The sequence below is a fragment of the Rhagoletis zephyria genome, unplaced genomic scaffold (assembly GCF_001687245.7).
Source record: "Rhagoletis zephyria isolate East Lansing unplaced genomic scaffold, Rhagoletis_zephyria_1.1 Rzeph_scaffold_00809, whole genome shotgun sequence".
In the NCBI taxonomy this organism is placed as follows: Eukaryota; Metazoa; Arthropoda; class Insecta; order Diptera; family Tephritidae; genus Rhagoletis; species Rhagoletis zephyria.
The window spans coordinates 43636-64353 of NW_016157893.1; the positions used below are offsets into that span (position 1 = coordinate 43636).

The 20718-nt window shown below is 36.9% G+C and overlaps 4 protein-coding genes across 5 annotated transcripts in view; 2 read left to right on the forward strand and 2 right to left on the reverse strand.

Moving 5' to 3' along the window:
• The first annotated feature begins 734 nt into the window (after positions 1 to 734).
• mRpL20 (mitochondrial ribosomal protein L20) lies at positions 735 to 1649 on the forward strand. Its single transcript, XM_017614324.1, has 4 exons — positions 735 to 994; positions 1075 to 1185; positions 1254 to 1351; positions 1421 to 1649. Exons 1-4 carry the CDS (start codon positions 908 to 910, stop codon positions 1578 to 1580), a joined length of 456 nt encoding a protein of 151 aa, XP_017469813.1. The 5' UTR covers positions 735 to 907; the 3' UTR covers positions 1581 to 1649.
• On the reverse strand, positions 1640 to 2926 carry LOC108361648 (10 kDa heat shock protein, mitochondrial). Its single transcript, XM_017614326.1, has 3 exons — positions 2755 to 2926; positions 2367 to 2528; positions 1640 to 2025 (listed from the first exon to the last, which is right to left on the reverse strand). Exons 1-3 carry the CDS (start codon positions 2755 to 2757, stop codon positions 1882 to 1884), a joined length of 309 nt encoding a protein of 102 aa, XP_017469815.1. The 5' UTR covers positions 2758 to 2926; the 3' UTR covers positions 1640 to 1881.
• A 1827-nt stretch (positions 2927 to 4753) lies between these two features.
• On the forward strand, positions 4754 to 7303 carry Icmt (isoprenylcysteine carboxylmethyltransferase ste14). Its single transcript, XM_017614327.1, has 3 exons — positions 4754 to 5333; positions 5392 to 5763; positions 6154 to 7303. The coding sequence occupies exons 1-3, from the start codon at positions 5103 to 5105 to the stop codon at positions 6439 to 6441; spliced, it is 891 nt and encodes a 296-aa protein (XP_017469816.1). The 5' UTR covers positions 4754 to 5102; the 3' UTR covers positions 6442 to 7303.
• A 3693-nt stretch (positions 7304 to 10996) lies between these two features.
• Positions 10997 to 20718, reverse strand: part of nebu (solute carrier family 2 member nebulosa) — a 24528-nt gene continuing 14806 nt past the window's right edge. The window contains exons 2-5 of one of the 2 annotated variants that reach the window (XM_017614330.1): positions 14614 to 15231; positions 14259 to 14510; positions 12591 to 13196; positions 10997 to 12532 (exon numbers count right to left, since the gene is read on the reverse strand). In XM_017614330.1, the coding sequence (XP_017469819.1) occupies positions 12618 to 13196; positions 14259 to 14510; positions 14614 to 15204 (1422 nt within the window). In that variant the 5' untranslated portion in view covers positions 15205 to 15231 and the 3' untranslated portion in view covers positions 10997 to 12532; positions 12591 to 12617. Of the gene's footprint in view, positions 12533 to 12586; positions 13197 to 14258; positions 14511 to 14613; positions 15232 to 20718 lie in introns of those variants that run through there. The other variant, XM_017614331.1, reaches the window with a different exon arrangement.

Consider the following 20718-nt stretch of genomic DNA (forward strand, 5'->3'; position numbering starts at 1 on the left):
AATACTCCCAGTCAAGGAGGACAACACATTGATATGTAAGCAGTTCGGCGTAGGGTGTCACAGATGCGGGCAACGGAACATACACCTGATTGTTGCAGAGCCCTCGCCTAGGCACGTCAGAACGCATCTACACCAATTTGCGGATGAAGTCCAGACACAGGGAGTCGGTCTCGACTTACGCCAACTGCCGACCTGTGAATGCCGGTTTTGAATCACAGCCACGATACGTGGACGAGACAGAGCTTGGTTTACTTCGGGAGACTCGCACTACTATAGCCCAACTTCGCTCTGGATACTGCAGCAGACTAAACTCCTACCTGAGTGGGATAAATTCAAATGTGCCCAAAGAGTGGCCGGTATGTGTAGGTAGAGTCACCTCAGGCCTTAGGCCACAGGATCCCAGTTGTTGTTACAAACAAAAATTCACTAAAGAATCTTGGTGGAAATTACAGTCTTGGGCAGGGCCGCCAAGAGAAAATCCGCACCCGGTACTAAATATGTGCCTATTTTTCAAGATAAATCTGGTTTATTCGGGTAACGTTAAACCGCGACCGGTGTCCCGGTAAAATGTCACTTGACCTAAACTCAATTATAATGCAGTTCGCATAAAAATAAGTGCATTAAAAGAAATAAGAAAATAAATAGGAAAATTATCAGTTATCATTAAAAATAAATATATTCAATTTATTTAAAAACATTATTAAAATTTATTCTTCAAAAAATGTTCATTAAAAAAGTCGATGGCCCTGTATAATCCACCAGCTGTTGCAAATAAACTCGGGAAACAGCTGTTCAAATTCATTCGATATGTCAAAATTTCATCCGCCTATCCGCGAAGAGGTTATGTAAATTTTTAATAACAAATTGCGGAAAAAAATATTAAGAGAATCGTATAAATAAATTAAAAATGGTGTCACAAACCCTAGCACTGTTTGTAAGATCACGTGGACCAGATGAATTCTGGCGTAAAAGAAGAATCTTTAAGCTTGCGGCTGTAAGTACTGAATTCTGTAGCTTTCCCATATCTACTATTCGTAAAAAACTAACATGTTTAATATATCCTTCACTCGATAGCACTTTCGTGGACGTAAACGTAATTGCTACTCTATAGCCGTACGAAATGTGCACCGTGCCTTGGTATACGCCACAAAGGGGCGCAAATTGAAAAAGTTGGATATGGCGGAGGTGGGTAAAACGCATATTTCATCTTTAAAACTATTAATATTTTTGTAAACTAAATACCCATATTGCAGCTTTGGTCCAAACGTGTTGAAGCCGGCTGTGAACAATATGGCATTACATTGGAGACATTCAAAGAAACATTGTCCCGCAACAACATTTTATTAAACAAGTAATATTCCCTACTATTGGCTGAAGCAGTATTAAAAGCAACTGTGTAAATTTATTTAATATCTTTCAGGAAAGCTTTGGCTGACCTTGCAATTTGGGAACCCAGGTCTTTCGAAGCATTGGTGAAGTTATCAAGAGAGCGCGCGGTTGTGGAATCCCTGCCGGGCCTCAACGAGCGTTCGGTTATGAATCAAGTTTATGGCCTGGCAAACTTGAAACTAGATAAGTAAATAGATTTAGCAGATTTACAACTTCCACCAAGCTTTAAAATAGAAATAAAAAAAAATTTCAGAAACAAAGCGTAAAACCGTTTTATTTTCCTTTTAATTTTAACAAACATGTTTACTTGAGTGCGCAGACAAGTGAAACAAACATCTGTAAACTAGTCCACTGCAGTAAATGGAAATTACAAGCTAAGGAACAAACTACTTAATTGACCGTCTTATCGCTACCATCAGACGGCCTTACACTATCCACATATGAGGCGTGAGGATTCAACAATTGAATAAAAAAAAAAATATAGTAAAAAAGTTATTCCAACTTCGCCAAAATGTCTGATTCGCGGAAAAGAATGTATTCCTTCTTGTCATCTAACTCTACCTTAGTGCCACCGAATTCGGGCAACAGCACACGGTCGCCTTCTTTAACGCCCACTGGGATATAGTTGCCACTTTGCTGTTTGAAAAAAGAAAACATGGTTGTTTTAACTTTTCTATCCTCGTTTAAAGTACAAAACTGCCTATCAACAAAATGCAAAACCGATCAAGATAATGCAAAACCGCGTATGTGAGGTTGCATAAATTATTTTTACTGTAGAAATACTCTTATTTCAAAATGGCACTCTTTTAAATAAAGCAATCGAATTTCTGGCTAGTATATTTCAGGACGAATGGATAAAGTTTGAGCCAAGAGTTTGCGTAGGCAAATCCAATTTTTGCAGAACGACGATACGCGGTTTTGTACTTTAAATGACGATACACATGTGTATGTATGAAACTTATAGCGCATTAACTTACAGGATTTCTTGCACCAGGTCCAACGGCCACAACTGTGCCTTCCAATACCTTGCCAACCGATTTCTCCGGAAGCAAAATACCGCCCTTTGTGGCCGTCACAGCCTCGGCACGCTGAATCAGGATGCGGTCCAACATGGGCAAGATTTTCTTAATAGCTTGTGCCTGCAAAGAAATTAGTGAGTTTTTAGTAAGCAAATATTCTTTTTCATTGTGGTCTACAAAATGTATTGTAAATTTCGATTTGTTTCCATGTTACACAACAGCCATGTGAAATCAGCCCGACTGTGAAACCAGCTTGATGGCCGGCTGTAGAAACATCGAGAACGCATTTCAAGTACACTATAAATGTCACAATGTTCATTGAAAATGTTTAACTATTCACACTAACCATTATGTTTATTTATTTGCAATAACTTTTAAATGCAGCAATTAGTCTCAAAAACAGGAAAATATTCCTTTGTTCGCTGGTTTTTTTTTAATAAAAAACTTGCGCAGACACGTGCAGGACGTCTCAATTCGGCTAATCAGAATTTAATAATGATCGGATGAATTTTCTGTCTAAGTTATCGCGTTCCAACGATAACCCATAAATGTGCAGTAGATGAAACAGGGTTAACAACAGCTTTTTATTCGGGAGAAGTAGGGTTGTTCATGGAAATATCGCTTAAGTTTCGAATGGTATTTATAGTATCTATTACTACGTTTATACGTAAGCTATTTATTCGATGGTGAAAAATTCTTTTTTTATATTGCCTGATTATAAAAAGGCCATAATATGTCCATCGAAAAGGAAAATAAAGTTAAAAATGGCAACGTCTTGATTATAAAAAGGCAATAAGATGACCATCGACACAGAAAATAAACCTAAAGGCCTCACCAGATAGAAATTTTTTCTGCGCCACAGGGATGCTTTTGACTGACATCGAAGTTAACTCTGTGATTTTGAATAGAAGACGCCGCATTGGCAACACATGCATTGCTGCAACTGATAAAAGCTCTGATCCAATACTTTTCCTGAAAAAATCCTGTAAAACTGTCAAACAGCAAAATTACTCTCTGAAGTGAGAGTAAAAAGTGAGTAACAACAAAAAGTACGGGAACAAAAAACCCATATTTCATGTAAAAACGTCAACCAGTGATTGCTTGACACTTTTCATGATTTTACCAGAAGAAAAAGTTCGGGGAAAATCTTGCAACTTCATTCTCTACACAACTCTCCAAAAGTCGCTCTCATTTACAGGATTTTGGATAATTTCGGAGTACGGGAACATTTTTCCTGCAACTTCGTGTAAAATCCTGTAAGTTCATGGAGTACTGGATCAGAGCTAATAATCGCCCAACTCTCAAGTTTTGACGCGCGTGAATGCGGCAAAACAACAATGTATGGAACGATTTCAAACCAGCTGACGTTTGGCAAATCAAAATGAGCCGTTTTGTTTGCGGCAACGTTTTCATTGTGCCGCCTCGCCATGTTATGTGCGTCTTGTCAGTTAAAATCATTCCTGTGACGCAGTAAAGAATTTCTATCTGGCGGGGCCTTTATAAACCTCAAACCCTAGTGTGGACTGCAATAGTTAGTGATGTGGTTAAGTTTGATTTGAGATGGTTAACTTTTTGAAGGGTTCATGTTATTATACATTCTGCAATATTTCAATAGGAGGTATTCTCTGAGTCTTGCAAAGCCCTTGCATGGTGCACAGATTGCACGGTAAAAACCGGTTTTCGTATGGGACAGCTTTGCAAACCGTGCAATCCGTGCACCGTGCAAGGGCTTTGCAAGACTCAGAGAATACCCCTAATGTGTTTTGATAAAGATGCACTAATTTTGTTTTATTAAAACGAAGTCAAATAAATTTTTTCCTTGTGCGTCTTGAAGAGCTGCTTCTTAAACATATGACTGCAAATTTCTGTTGACGGTAATTCCGCCAGCAGATATTTGCAGCTCTCTCGGTTTTTTATGCTCTCTTTTTGGCTCTCTTCTGCAAATTTTTGTTTTAAGAAACGCTTTCCAGCAGAATCCAGTAAAAATTTGTGATAATTATCCGTTAAGAAACAAAGCAAATAGCTGCGTTTCTTTATACATTCCGGATAATCCGATTTCACAGCCGGGACAAACAGAATACGTTTGAAATATACGTTGGCATATCATCAGGAATATTCTAAAGAATAAGTAAACAAAAAAGTATTCATATGATACTCAGCTGTCTTGTAGGGTTGATACCAAAGGTAAATCTTTGGAGATAATGGCCCGTAGTCATAGCCAAAATAAAGTCGACTTTAAAGTTAGTTGCAGCTTTTTTGACAGATATCCCATTGAAAATTATGTCAAAAAGCTGCAACTAACTTTAAAGTCGACTTTATTTTGACTATGACTACGGGCCATTGCTGCAAGTATTGATTTATTAATGGACAAATGTGTACAAATTGTATGAACTTTTCTACTACCTTCTTTGAGGAAAATTTTCTACGAATCTGGCAGCACTTTCGATCAGCTGTTGTTTTGTTTATTTGGCCAGCCTTCAATTTTCGATATCCATTTTTTTTCAAAAAAATAAAATTTTGACTGAAGAAAAGGAACTATCCTTAATATACGAATTGGCACAAATTGGGCAATTTAAGGACTTACGAAAAGCAAAAACCAACCATAGGTATTCCAAAGCACAAAATAACGTGGTAACAAAAAGTTAAGGGAAGTGGAGCCGTCGGCCAGACTGTCAATCGTCAAAAGAGTGTGTCATGAACACAGGGCAACGACCAACAACCGTGGACTCCAAATTGTGCCATGAAGGGCGTTTGAGTTTATATTGCTATCTAGGTACAGGTTTTGCTGTATTTATTGCAACAGCTCCACAAATCTACTATGACACCGTACCAGATGTTTGGGGTGCTGTCATGTGGGGGCCGATCTTATACTATGCGTTAATTAATATGGTTATTCGTTATTTATTGCGCGACAACGACTATCAGGTGAGTCATATAAAGTGTATATCATTTAAAGTGTAGTACAAACTTAACTAACTTGCAGATTGCGCTACGCTCTTCCTTCTTGGGGTTTGTTGAAGCGATCAGTGTGCTTATAGTACTTTTTGCGCCTGGTGATTTAAAACAATTCGGCGTTTATGCATTCTTTATGGCATTTTTCCATTATTCAGAATTTCTAGCCATTGCGTGGTGTAATCCAACCAGCCTTTCGGTAGATTCATTTATATTGAATCACTCTATACACTATGCACTGGCAGCAGTGGCTAGTTGGTTCGAGTTCGGGCTAGAAGTATGGTTGCTGCCAAGTTTTAAAGGTTTCTATTACATTTGGCTAATTGGTGTGGTACTGTGTACAGTTGGCGAAATTATACGAAAAGTAGCAATGATAACTGCACGCAACAGTTTTACGCATTTGGTTGGTATAACTCGTCCTATTAAATACATGGCAGTGTCTACACACACGCTCCACGGTAACTTTCGAGGAAATCTACGGAAAAATTACCGCAGATCCACGGTAAAAATTACCGTAGGTCCACGGTAAAAATTACCGTAGATCTACGGTAAAATTACGTGGATTATGTGTTGCCTGAGAAGTGGGGCAGAACTTCTTTATGCGTAGGCGCTTAGGGATTATAACCCTTACTACTCATAATTCTCCTTTCTGTGTTGCCGGAGAAGTGGGACAAAACTTCTTTCGGCTAAGTTTTACCGTGGATCCACGGTAAAAGTTACCTTGGCGCCTGTGAGTAGACACTTCCTAAATACAAATGCTCATGTACATATTTTCACACCTTTCCCTTTGTAGGTGCAATACGAAAAAGCTGATAATCATAAATTGATAACACACGGCATTTATGCGTATATGCGACACCCATCGTATGTTGGCTGGTTTTGGTGGTCTGTGGGCACACAAATAATACTGCTCAATCCGTTATGTATATTGATCTACACGATTGTCTCGTGGAAATTCTTCCACGATCGCATTTACATGGAGGAAATTACTTTACTAAATTTCTTTCGCTCAGATTATCATAAATATCAGCAAAATGTGCCCACTGGTTTGCCATGCATTAATGGATATTTGCTGGACTAGTTGCAACCAACTGCTGAAGCAAGTGAGCTGGAGTTGCAACAATGTGCCGTGCAAGTGAACACCATTTCTTAAAGTAGGCTTATCAAAGATGCACTTTAACAGTAATTACTAAGTGTGTATTAAAAAGTAGTAGACAACTATGTATGTATTTATATGAGATTTTTTTCGTTTTTATGCAATAATCTATTGTAAGTAGCATTTTCTAACAAAGCATATATACATATGTTTCAACTAAAAATAAGTTGTTGAGTTGCTTATTTAGTTAATAATGAATTTTAACAATATGTATCTACATATGTACATACATAACTCATATCCAGCAGGGACTAAAAATTAATGTAACTAACTCTAAAAAATAAAATGTAAAACTTAAATGCCGAGCTGTATTTTGATAGAAACTTTATTTCTCTCTCTCTGTATATGGCTCCCGCCATACTCCAGTTATGGTCCTTAAATTATTCGACTCAGACGAGAATGATTGGCCAAGAACGATAGTAATCGGTATACGAGACGAGTAGTACGTTCATGACTGTTATAAACCGAAATATTCATTTTGACGTGACGAGTTGCGCGTTCACGACTTGTATGATTCGAGCGCCCAGGATCGCGAAGTTCGCAGGCCGTGACCTCGTTCGAGAAACGAATAACGTAGCTGGCGTTTTGGAGCGTGTGGGTCGATCTCATAACCGGCCCGACCCGGGAATTTACCGGAACGTGACGAGCATATGACTGATATTCTACTCCGTCCTTGGTTGATGCAACTTTCGTGTATATTTTGACCGCCGTACCCACGCTACTGGACAAGTGACCACCACTAGTCAGTAACACATAGCGGCAGCGCAGCCAATGTAGGCAAGTCCACATATTCGAAGGTTCTTTATCCACTGGAGGGCCTTCACTGATTTCATATGCTGAAGACTGCTCGCTATTGGTGTCAGCCAGAATGAAATTTAGGGGGGGGGGGAGCGGGGGCTCGACCCTATTAAGCTGGCATTTCAGGGTACTATTTTATATATATATAAGGAAAATTTGAAGGTTAGGGGAGGCTCGAGCACCCCCCTGCCCCTACCTGGCTACGCCCCATGGGCGTCAGGCTATGACGTTCAGGAATTACTTTTCTCATTTCTTCACTGTATGAATCCCATGCCCCTTCATTTTCAAAATAAACGGTCAACCCATTCAAAAAGGAAGTCAAACAGTATTTAGGCGTCCTCGTCGACGGCACACCTAGTTTAACGACGGCTATACCTTCTGAGATACTTCGCCGACCTAAACGGGGTTAGGTCGCCGAAACAACAGCCCTTGGTCGGGTAAAACCCGAGTCATTCCGGTACGTAGAACCGGCTGTCGTGGGAATGTTCCTGATCGGGAGCCACAGAAGTGGCCACCCAAACAGACAGCTGCTTGCAGAGGAGCCCTCGCCTAGGCACGTCATGAGGCATCTATATGAACTGACGGGCGAAGTCCAGAGGTTCATCAAGCAACCTCTGGACACGTCAGCTTACCGACTGGCCCTGAACGGCATTCACAGGGAGTCAGTCTCGAGTTATGTAGACTCTAGACCTGTGAATGCCGCTCCAGGCATACCGCCACCGGATATAGACGAGACGGAGCTTCATCTGCCTCGGGAGACACGAACGACAATAGCCCAACTCCGCTCTGGCTACTACAGCAGGTTAAACTCCTACCTGAGTAGATTGAATGAGGATGTGCCAAATGAGTGTCCGGCATGCGGAGAGACCCCACATGACTCGAAACATCTCTTCGCATGCCCGGAAAACCCAACAACCCTAACGGCTTTGTCCTTGTGGACCGACCCGATAGAAGCTGCTCGCTTCCTAGGGCTGTCGTTAGTGGAAGTTGACGACAACGACTGAGATATCAACCGATCTGGGCGGGGTTGTTGTAGCCGCTACAACAATAACACGGCTATAACTTTGAGAGCCTCCGCTGCTTCGAAAGACCCTCTTAAAGTCGGAATGCTTGACCCCGACATACCTTAGATATATTTGGCTTGTGAAGGATTTCCACATGGCACCACCTCTCCATTTACAGAGTTAAACCTTCATGGCTAACACCCTTATCTCTCTGACTTGACCACCTCAAAACAGTAAGTTTCTCGAGGCTACCGTTAGAAGAACTTGACAAGGATTGACTAGGCTGCCGAACTAGGCAGTACTCAGTAGAAAATCACTCTAAAATCTTCGGTCTGCTCTGTATTGTAGTTCGGAAAGAAAATCATTCGGATTCGAATACTTGGCACTATGAATTTGTATAATTCCGTGTCGGATTTCGAATCGCATTGAGTATCCAATCGCAATACAGAATAGAGCCCCTGGCTTTTAAGTTTGATCGTGTCCCTTCCTTATTGAATCATGCAACAGCGATAGGAATCAAAATTTGGAAGCAGAAAAAAGTCAACAAATTTCTTTCCGGCAGCAAGTGAAAAAAGACAGAGACCCAAACAGTGTCTGACAAGCGGATAAACACCCCACGACTCGAAACATCTCTTCGTATGCCCGGAAAACCCGACACAGCTAACGCCTTTGTCCCTGTGGAATGACACCATTGAGGCTGCACGCTTCTTAGGGCTTCCGTTAGTTGAGGTTGATGATAACGACTGAGATATTAACCGATCTGGGCGGGGTTGTTGTAGCCGCTACAACAACAACAAAATTGTCAAAACACTCTGACCCACCATGGACGCCCAGCGCACCAAGTCTCTACTTAATCTAAGGAGGCAGGACATTCGCATAGTGACTGGAGTTTTCACTGGATATTGTCTGATTGGATTACACGCACTTACACTGGGCGTACCCTGGAACGACTACTGCAGAAGCTGTGTTGATGAAGAGGAAGAGGAAACCATCACACATCTTCTCTGCTATTGCCCGGCTCTGTAAAAACGGAGAGCAAAAGCTCTTGGGAGATATTTCTTCGACGATCTCAATAACCTCAAAGCGGTGGACGTTAGAAGCCTATGCACATTCTTGCTAAATACCAAGTGGTTTACAGGGAAACGGGGCTAGTTAAAAAACCCCCATGCGGTATCACAAAAGTTCCTGAGTTTAATTGAGTCCTACTTTGGACTGCCGCCCAACCTAACCTAACCTAACCTAGTCTAGAGCTAAAGCCCCAAGAAAGCCGCAGTTCCGCAAGTGTATCTGCGTCACATTACACGAGGTTCATAAAGGTTTCTGTTGTTCAGTAAAATAAGCTGCTTGGCCTTTAAGTGATAGTTTTCTTAAATTTTTGCGTGGGACACATACAGTGCGGAGTCGCACCCTGCTAGTTCGTCCGCTGCCTCGTTTCCGTTAACGTACCCATGTCCCGGTACCCATATTAGGGTAATTTCAGAAATTTAGATGAATATTTGGGAAACAATTATAGGTATTTTTTCAAGAGATTTCGCGCTAAATTTCAATGGTTGTAAAAAAAAAAAAACAAAAAAGCAATATGCCAAAACCATATGCATTTATTTTAAAATATACTAATATATGTGCAATAAATATGCAAAAACAGGTATTTTTTTTCAAAATGTGCAAAACCATGCATTTACTGCAAAATATGCAAAAATATGCACTAAAAGCTAACTTAACCATTTCCTTTTGAAGATGCCGTGTAAAAACATGCATTTGCACGAGATTCCGAGCCCTAAGGATAAGTAACACCAAATTTCTTAGAAAATGCTGCCAGAACAATAAAAACACACATTAAGATGCATGCAACAGTCTAGAAAAAATGGCAGCCCCAAAAAAATTAATTTCTGTACGATCCACCTTACCGATGCAGATTCTCCTGTGTATGCACGAGTTTTAATTTCGTGTTCGAATAAGACGCTAACAATGTATTTTTACAAAAAATCATAGTTTTTACTTTATTAAATATTTTTGCATTAACATGGCTTTTTGTCTTACAAACGTGTTTGCATTTTTACATACATATGTATTTTACACAGTAACTATATAGTAGATATTTATGCATGCATATTGGCAATAAATTAAAAAATACAAAATAGGTTGTTTTTAACTTAAAGCTAAATTAGCATAGAATGTTTTATGTATTAGTGTGGAAATTAGAATTACATATAACAGAAAATAAAATTTAACAAATCAAACGAATTTAAATAAAATGGAAAATTAAAACGATTAAAATTTCGAATGAAACCTTTGCTTTGTGCGCGGAAAGTTTTAAAGCTCTCAGTGCCAAGCGATCTACTAACAAACACATTAATAAATATCTAAATGCATTTGTAGTGAGTGATTACATCAATTTGAGTGCTGCTAACATTTTTTTTTTTGTGGCTAAAGATGCTTTTCGTAAAAGTTGCAAGTTACTGTTTTTGAAAAATAGAAATTTCTAAAAGATTTGTACGCCTATGTGCGCGCATTTACTTAAACACAAGACAAAATGCATTAACACTGAATGTAATATGTAATCTAAAAGCTTCAAAATGCAATTTACAATTAGAATGACAAAATAGATTTGACTAAAAGTTGATTTCTAAATACATTAAATGCGTTTTTAAGTTGTTTTTTTTTTACTGCTGACGATCTTTTTGTGTTTTGTTTTTAATGATATTGTGTTTTTGTTTTTTGTAAACTCTAATATGCTTATTTTGGGGTTAATCTATATTGTGTAACTACGGTGGTTTTAATGCTAACATTTTTTCAAATCTCAACATTTTATTTTCAAACAAAATTTTCTTGCCAACAAACTTCTTACATGCAACTAGCTTCCTTGACACACATAATAAACGCGCACGCCTTAATGTGCTGCCTTAATGTGTTGCAGTGTCACCGTAATTCTGCTTACATATGTAACTTCTTAATTAACCTAACTCAGAATAGGCCTTACAATTTTATAACATTCAAGTGTATTTTAAACATTTCATGTTTGTGCTTATTTTGTTATTATTTAAGCAATTTCGCTTTTTTTGCTTTAGGATTATTTATTCCTTGACCTTCAGTCTTCTCTGTTAGTTCTATTGCAGCGTATGTTAATGCATGTTACTTACATTAACATTCGCCGACGTATTTATGCTAACTTCTCTGTTAGTTGCATTTTCATTTGTTTTCAGCGCTGGTAGCTACATTTACGCATGCCAACTGCACTAACTTCTTAGCTGTTTAGCTGTCAGCATACATTTTTGCGTTAAAATCGCTTTTTTTAATTGCAGAACTAAATTAAATTGTTAAAACAAAAATATCTTAAAAATTACTTAGATAGGGGCCAAGATTTTTATATTTTACTCGGCTGTTCATGTTCGTTTCGAAACAAGAGATGGGTGGAGAGTGTTTTTATAATATCTACGCAGATGTTAACAAAAAATTTAATTCTATAAATTGAGATTTAAAAAATTTTTCACAATTGATTTTTCAAGAATTAAATTTTTTTTTTGTTTTTTAAATTAAGTATTTGCTTTTCAAAATTTAAAATTTCAGTTTAATGTGCTGTCTACTAAAAGTGCATTCAATTAAAATAACTATATAAAACTGCAATGAAGCAAAATTGAGTATACGAACTTTTACAATTATTTAAAACAACACAAAAAATAATAACAATTTTGACGCACAAATATAAATATTACAGTTTATGCGCATAATCTACTACATAAACAAAATTTACAAATCTACAATGAATTTAATTATATGTACGTAAATTCTCCTTTGTAGAATTATTAAACGCAGCGAAGGAGTTAATTTATTTTTTTTTTAAATTTTTGCTTCCATAAATTAGCGTCCTTTTCAGACGCATGCATCCATACTTAATTTTAGACTTAATCGTTAAGAGACTGTATGTATGTAAGTATGTATGTAAATATATATGCATATGTATGATTATTCAACATGCGGTGTATGTGTGTGAATGTGTTTTGCTTGTGTATTGATAGTAACTAAAGTTATGCAATACTTTTCAATAAACAAAAAAAAAGAACAATAATTTATGTTGAAAAGCTTTAATACGTTCAACTCCTTCTTCTTCTTCTTCAGCCACTTCGCGATCTACTGCGCCGCGAAATGCTTCTCTTCTCACACCACAATCCATCTGCCTGCATGCATCCCTGTTTTTTTCGGTTTTCCTTTAGTAGGTGTTAGCCAAGAATGATAGAATACAAGATTGCAACCTTTGTATTCTCTCAATCGTGGGTGTTAGCGTTAAATCTCGACTTTGCCTTAAACAGCACCATTCACTGCTGCTGCTTGTGACGTCGTGCTCGCATTCTTGCCCTCCAATTCGGCTTGTATCTCATTCAAACTCTTGCCCTTCGTCTCTGGCACAATAAAGAATACAAAGAAAACTCCAATAATGGTAATCGCCGAGAAGAGCCAGAAGGTTTGTCCTTTGCCCAATGAGTCACTTAGATTCACAAATGATTTTGTTACAAGGAAAGCCAAAGCCCAATTAGTTGTACCGGCAATGGAACCAGCCACTCCCTTAATATCGGCCGCAAATACTTCACCCATCATCAACCATGGTACTGGTCCGAAGCCGAGTGAGAAGAGTACAATAAAGACGCACAAGCTGACGACAGGCAACCAACCGAGCGTGGCCACTGAATTGGCATCTTGATCCTGCATGTAAAAGTAGACACCCATGGAAATGGTAGCGAGTGCCATAATAAGGCCTGAGGTGAGCAACAATAGACGACGTCCCAGCTTGTCAACAACAATTGTGGATACAAAAGTGGCGATGAATTGCATTATGCCGACGACAATGGTTGAGAGGTTAGCATCGATGCCGGTTTGCGCATCCTATGGGGGAGAGGAAGTGGAAGCAAGAGTTATTGAATTGAAGTAAAAAATATGGGGAAAAATGTGATTTGATAAGTGTAAGTATGAGGAAAGTGGTGGAGAGCTGAGAGGTGGCGGGATCAGTACTTTAACTTAAAATTAAGCTCAAGCTCTGTTTAAGTCAAATTCACAAGATTCTACAGACCTTTGTTGATAGTTAGTGATGCTTAAGGCTCAAGTGGTTGGACTTAAACTTTGTATATGACCTAATTATTATACCTATTTCCAAACACTTTTCGGGTTCAACGAGTTCGGCTATCTTGCTACAGGTTTTATTAAGTTGAGCAGTATGTCTTTAGAATTGATGGATTTTGGCACAACTTACCGTCAGCCCTTAGAGCTTTTCAAATGAAATCGCACCTAGATCTAGGGACGGATACTGGGCTGGCCAGAAGCAGGTAGCAGAAAACAATCTTGGAAAATAACTTTTGACATCAATACCGCCCAAAATGCGGGTTCGTTCATATAATTTTGCAAACCGTAGCCGGAAGAGTCAAATAATATGTGGACTATAGAGCTCGCTTGCTTGAAATGCACGGAAATCAGATAAAATAATGATATAGAAACTTTCTGCGTAGCATTTACTTAGATCACAGCAGGAGTTTACGTCCGTCGCCTTCAGCGGATCTATTGGACTTGAAATGCAGTACACCTCTATGGTCTAACTTGGTCCGCGAACCTTGTCTACGGAAAACTTTGTGTACTGAGAGTGTTTCGCAAGCCTTTTTTCTGAACAAAACGCAACGTTTCTCAACTCCCAATGATCAGCTCGCCTGAAGAACAACATAATAACCTAATACGCGCTCGCAAAGGAGCCGGTTTCATGAACCAAAAATTCCGCATAGTCCGTACTTTTAAGTAACACAACTTTTAATGGAAAATATTTGCAAGCATCAATAGAGTCTGTGGGTTTTTAAGGATCCCATGAGCTGCACACATGTGTGGTCTCGTTAAAAAATAAATCCCTCGTCCACTCTCTCAACTTCACTTTCTTACATTGCTTTTCCACTTTTAAATACTCACCTCGAAAATTTTGGCCGAGTAGAAAATGACAGCGTTAATACCACATAATTGCTGGAAGAACATGAGGCCCAAACTGATGAGCAAAGCCTTTCGTGTGACGGGACGTGACAGACCCACCCACCAGGAAACCTGATTCTCATTAATCTTTAGCTGGGTTTCGCGTAATTCTTCAATTTCAGCCTTATATTCATAGTCCTTGCCACGTAGCCATTGAATGGATTTGATAGCACCTTCATCCTTATTTTTAATAACCTACACATAAAAAAAGAAACAAACATTGTATTAGCTAAATAGGTGTCGCTCAAAAATTCAACATTATTTTTTAACTATCTAACTAGGAATTAAAGTTACTCACCAAATATGTGGGTGATTCCGGCATGAATACGAAAATGATACCAAATACCAATGGTATCACACCGCATACGATGCTCATCCAAAACACACTCAATCCCGCACCGATGGCATACACAAACAATATACCCGCCGTTATCATAAGTTGAAAGAAGCTACCAAGCGTGCCACGTATCTCCTTCTGCGCTATCTCACCCGTATACATAGGTGCGGCTACACAGAATGCACCACCAGCAATACCCAGCAGGAAACGAGCGACAAACATCATGGGCACATTTTGCGCCCAAATTAGCAAACCCCAACCTAGAGTGAAGGGCAGCACCAGCAACAACATTGCCAGCTTACGTCCCACCAAATTGATGAGTATACCAGTTGGTATGCAAACGAACGCCGCACCCAATGTCATGGCCGAGCCAACCCATGAGAATTCGCTTTTCGACACTTCAAAATCATAAGCGCCGTTATTGATCTTTACTTCGGCGGGTGATGTCCAGCCGAGCAGTGTACCAGCGGCAAATGCGCCACCAGCAGCTGACAAAGCGGCCACATATTGTGGTAGGGTCTTTGAGTTGCTCTCACTCGTACCGTGAACCATGCTGCTGCCGAGTAGGTTTTCTTGATCCTGTGGAGAAGAAGAATAAAAGAAAAATAAGTAAACAAGTTGCAAGTAATTAAATTTAGAATTAAATTGCAAATGGTAAATGGTAAAAGTCAAAGTCAAGTGCGCAAATTGTGTTGCGATAAGTCAACTTGACAGTTTCATCCATCAAGATAGATTTTCGCTTTAAGGCTATAAAATTGCAAGCTATTCAGAAAAGCAAGCTGTCGTAAACCAAGCTTCATCGCAAAAATGGCAGCTGGAAGATAACAGCGCCACTTTGCAAATTAACTTTCATAGGCATTAATAAGAGTAAGCTTGAAATTTCTTACGGGGAGGCCTACAACGCTGCAGGCAGATTTTTGTCCATTGAAGAAATTCAATGCACTATGGTATATTTTTTCTGAGTTCTGATGAGATAATCGAAAAAAGACACCCTTTTTACTGTACTTTAGGCAAGCCTGGATTCAAGAGTCTTTAGTGAAAAGGTCAACAACTCGCTGGTAGTGGCTGATACTGGCAGATGAGCCAAGGGAACCACTTGGAATATAACTACTCAAGCAAATGGATGAAACCAAAAGTCAATGTAAGAAGTATGGCGATGAGTTTAAAGAAATTACCCTGAGCCTATGGGCTTTTAAGAGATATCTTAGATCGTCACTGGTAGATGCATTTGACAATAGCATTGATTTTCCATGCAACGATTTTTCTACAACACCACTATTCGGCGAGATGGTTTTAAACTCAAAAGCACTAAAAGAATATATAGATAAGATTGTGCTCTGCTGCTGTTGTCAGATGATTTTTTCTAGATTTATTAAACGTATACATATTTACATCAAACTGGCAATTAGTTTAAGAAGTGTGCTATTTCCTTGAGGTCATACACTCTTATCTCAGCATCTTGCTTATCTGTAGTTCAATACTGGTTCAGCATGTGCTTTCAAGAATAAAAATTTCCATTATATTTATTCAATTATCAAAAAAAAAAATAAAATTAAAAATTTAGTCACAAAAATACACTGGGTAATTTTCCACTATTTGTCAAGTACACAGAAAAAGAATATTTAAAGTTCTTATTAATTTTTTAATTTATGCAAGAACAAAGCCTGTACGGCTGCATACATACATACACATGTACATACATATGTATACAATTCTATATCATGTGTACATTGTTATATATGTACATAAGTCAGCTCTCGGCCCCCCAAAGCGCTCTTTTCTTATCAACAAATAAGAATGACTAAAAAAACTTGCAAAAAAGCTAGAGAGAGGGCTCGCCGCCCTCTCGCTTTCGTTGGCGCTCTAAACATACAAATACATACACACACAACGTATACGTACATATTTATATATACATATGTACAATATAAAAGTGCTTATGCAATTGGAGGCCCGCCAGCTAACCAACACCATTTAGTTGATTTGATTGTTGTTCTTATATGTATGTATGTACATCTACAACTTTTTGTTTTAGCTTTGGAACAAACTTGCGTTCGTGTTTGTGGTAAGGTGTTAAAATCGATAAGTGAGCAACATCTGAGCGCAAAGGTAAACAAGTAATTTTTAGCAAAAAAAAAACCGACTTCAACTCTCATATAAAAAAAAAAATATATATATATATATATCTCATGATCCACTGATCGAATCTTAACCAGATATAGTATGGGATCACCTCTGAGACACTACCTTTCCGATGCAAAAAGAATTCTCGAAATCGGTTGACGTGGTCCAAAGTTATGCGGTAACATATGTACATAAAAAAATAAAATAAAAAATAAAAAAAAATATTCCGACGAACTGATAAGCTCCTCCTTTTTTGGAAGTCGGTTAAAAAGGAAGCGATAAGAAACTTTAAATGTACTAGGTATACATACATACATATATGTATTGCATTTCATCGAATTATAAGTCCCCGCATCATTTTGAGCAATAAAAAAGTTTAGTCAGTTACGGCTTTTTTTGCGTAAAGAGCAAATATTTATCAGTAAAAAATTAATAATAAAAAAATGAATGATTGTGCCAAAAATATGAACATACGGTCACACGTTATGCATGCCAAATATAAATATTCAAGAATTTCGACAGAAATGAAAAAAGATAGATTTTGTAGAACTCTTATTTGAAAAATTTATTTTTATGGCCAAAAAAACAAATATTTTTTTTAGCAAAAAACAAAACCGACTTCAATTCTCACATAAAAATTTTAAACCAAATTAGTAGGTATGGGTACTTTAAAAAACATACATAAAAAAAAATTATTATTCCGTTGAATTGATAACCTCCTCTGTTTTTGAATTCGGCTAAATAGAAATATGTATAAGTGATTACCAGAATAAAAACGATAAATTTATCGATAGCAAATCAATACTGATATTATTAGTATACAAAACAGAAACGATAAAATATAAGAAAATTTATTTTAAAAACATCGATAACTTAACAGTGTCGATAACGATAATTACCGATAAACTATCTGTTATGACTATCATATCGAAAACGATTGGTATAATGATAACAAAAACTGTTAGCGATAGCGATAACAAAGTCGAAAACTTACGATAATATCAATAGAAATATTTGTATCGATAAATATAGCTTAAATGAATTTAGTGGATTGGAATAGGCTAAAATTGATGATTGATTTCAAAAATATCGATAACTTAATAATGTCGAAAAACATAAACATATCGACTATGATAATCATATTGATTATGATGATCGAAAACGGTAGGGATAATATATATAAGCGAAAATTATTTGCGATAACGATAACAAAATCTATACCTTTTATAACATCTCTAGAAGTAAGTTTATCAATAACTGCATATGTACATATGTATAACCTGGATGAATATGAATAAATTAATTGGATGGATTTTGAATAGGCTGGAAAATTATACGAAAACCAAAGTACTGAGGCATTGATGTCATGGTGTCGAAGGTAAGGTTTCAAACTTCCCGGTCTGCATAATGCATCTAAGATAATTGTTGTTGGGATAGAGATCTATTAAAAATACATCTGAGTAAATATTTTCGTCTTCGTCTAGTGAATGACGCGTAAAAAAGTGCTTTCATTTGTGCCTACGGAGACCATTAAAACCACTTGCCTTGTATTACTAGGGATGCTAACGATATGTCAAAGAGCTTTGAATGAGATATGATCTAAAGAAGAGTCACTTTCTACCTAATAACTTTATCTCTAAAAATATAAACATAAGCAGAAGCAGTCTACAAATTGATGATACAGAAAGTCAAACACGTTCCTCAAAAATGTAATAAAGATTTCGAAAAGATAAGAAAATCTTTTGAGGTGCGGCAGTTAAATAAAGAATAAGCCTAAAATATACACTATCGCTAATTTTTATAATGGTATGTCTAAACAACTGATATACAAATTTGCACGAGTTTTTTGTATAAATAGAGATGTGTGTACATATTTATTAAAATATGAATGCATGTACATTAGACTGCATCACCAAAAAAAAGTTTCGGTTTTTACGCCGGGACTAGAAAATTTATTCTATTTTAAGACGTCCACCACAATATTTCGGAAAAATATTAAGATTTGAGTGAGCTGGATCGATTTGAAAATACCTCCAAAAATTGAGTTTTTTATGAATAAATATAGTTTCTTAAAGAACTTTACTTTTTTATTTATTATTAAAGAAAAAAGTCCCTCAGATGACAAAGCAGATTAAGCTTAAAAAATCTGCATAAAAGTATTTAAAAATCTTTTCAACGGAATCGTAAGAATGAAATTTTTGATGCTGTTTTTTTACTTTTTTCAAAGCTTGATTTACGGAAAACTTGAAAAACTGGGCCGAAACTATTCTGATTTAGACTTATGAGATCTCAGTAGAAAGGTATTTTCACACTGTTTTTATTTCTGTCCAAAAAAAAGGCATTCGAGTCCCAATTTTTCTCCCCCCAAATACCAACTTTGAATTACGTTCGTTCATCCTACCTTTCTCTTTCATCCATTGAATAAGTTCATTAGCAAAGAAATAAAAAGGGTGAGAAAATATTTTCCAATGACACGTCTTTAGTCTAAATCGAAAGAGTTTAGGTTCAGTTATTCAAGTTTTTCTTATACCAATCTTTGAAAAAAATCTGCATAAAACTATATATTTTTTTAATTTTTTTTTAATATTTTTATGCAATTTTTTTAAGCTTAAGCTTTTAAGCTTGTCATTTGAGGGGATTTTTTCGAAAAAAAACTTTAAGAAACTATTTTTATTCATAAAAAACTACATTTTTAGAGGTATTATCAAATCGGTCCAGCTCACGTAAATCTTAATATTTTTGGAAATACTTTGGTGGACGTCTTAAAATATAATAGATTTTATAATTCCAATGGAAAAATAGTACCGATTTTTTTTGTATGGAGAGTGATGCAGTCTAATGTTATAAGTAGGTATCTAAACAAATATAAATATGTATTAAGTACAAAGGTAAAGTTTTTAAAGAAAGATATATACATGTGTATATACAATAAATATGTATGAAATAATATCAAACTGGGTACCGTTGACGCAAATCAGCAATCACACGGTAATCATCCATCATAGATACTAAAGTTATCGGGTATTAAAGCCAAAGACGAGGAATCGAAGGAGGGTGAGTGAAATTTCGCTTAATTTAGTAATTGGAAATCGATTGACATTGATAAGAAAATGTGTGTACCTACTAATTACATATTGTGTACAAAGAATTTATGGAAAGCGGTACAGTTTCTAATAAAATGAATATTGATAATGAAAAAAAAAATACATTCATACATACATCCAGTAGTGAAAAGAGCAAAAGCAAGCCAGAATTAAACTTTCCAGACAGGCAAATGTGAAACAATACATTTAGAGAATTTTGCTTCAAAGACCAGGAAATGTGCACACGAAAACGAAGGAAAGAAAGAAAGTACACAAAGCAATAACAATTGCAAAACGAAAAATGCATAATTGCGCTATTCTTTTAAACTAAGAAAACTAATTTTACAAGAAAAGTGTAAATATACATAACACTAAATTTATTCTTAACTGCTAATCAGTATTTTAAATTTCTTAACGGATGCAGCTGTTTAATAAAAAATTTATGAAAGCTACTTCCTAATTGCCTTCAGCTTTCATAATCCAAGTGAACTTCATTAATGCGATTTGTGTAATGCACCTACTTGCATTCGTACATTTCCGGTTTTATTATTTGCATTTATGTACATATGTACGAGTATGTATTAACATCTACAGATTTACATATACTACAAATATAGCTACTTATGTATGTACATTAGGGTGACTCGTCAAAAAAGTTGTCGTTTTTCCAACCGAATTTTGACGTAGAATACGTCTTACCTTAAGGTATGGGGGCTATGTTCAAATGTTGTAGTTGTAATTTTTAGAGCTTCACAAAAACGCTTATTGCACGAGAACTAATAAAGCGATTTCAAAGAAAAGTGTGGCGTTTCAAAGATAAAATTCCAAACCTGTCGACAGATTCATTTTTGTAAATAAC

Bases quoted from the DNA above. Each gene is read 5' to 3' on its own strand.
- mRpL20 (XM_017614324.1), top strand. From the start codon at position 908: ATGGTGTCACAAACCCTAGCACTGTTTGTAAGATCACGTGGACCAGAT. The intron at 995-1,074 runs GTAAGTACTGAA...TTCACTCGATAG, and splicing joins GAATCTTTAAGCTTGCGGCT to CACTTTCGTGGACGTAAACG. The intron at 1,186-1,253 runs GTGGGTAAAACG...CCCATATTGCAG, and splicing joins AAAAGTTGGATATGGCGGAG to CTTTGGTCCAAACGTGTTGA.
- LOC108361648 (XM_017614326.1), bottom strand. The intron at 2,026-2,366 runs GTAAGTTAATGC...TTTTTCAAACAG, and splicing joins GACCTGGTGCAAGAAATCCT to CAAAGTGGCAACTATATCCC.
- Icmt (XM_017614327.1), top strand. From the start codon at position 5,103: ATGAACACAGGGCAACGACCAACAACCGTGGACTCCAAATTGTGCCAT. The intron at 5,334-5,391 runs GTGAGTCATATA...ACTAACTTGCAG, and splicing joins TGCGCGACAACGACTATCAG to ATTGCGCTACGCTCTTCCTT. The intron at 5,764-6,153 runs GTTGGTATAACT...TTCCCTTTGTAG, and splicing joins GCAACAGTTTTACGCATTTG to GTGCAATACGAAAAAGCTGA.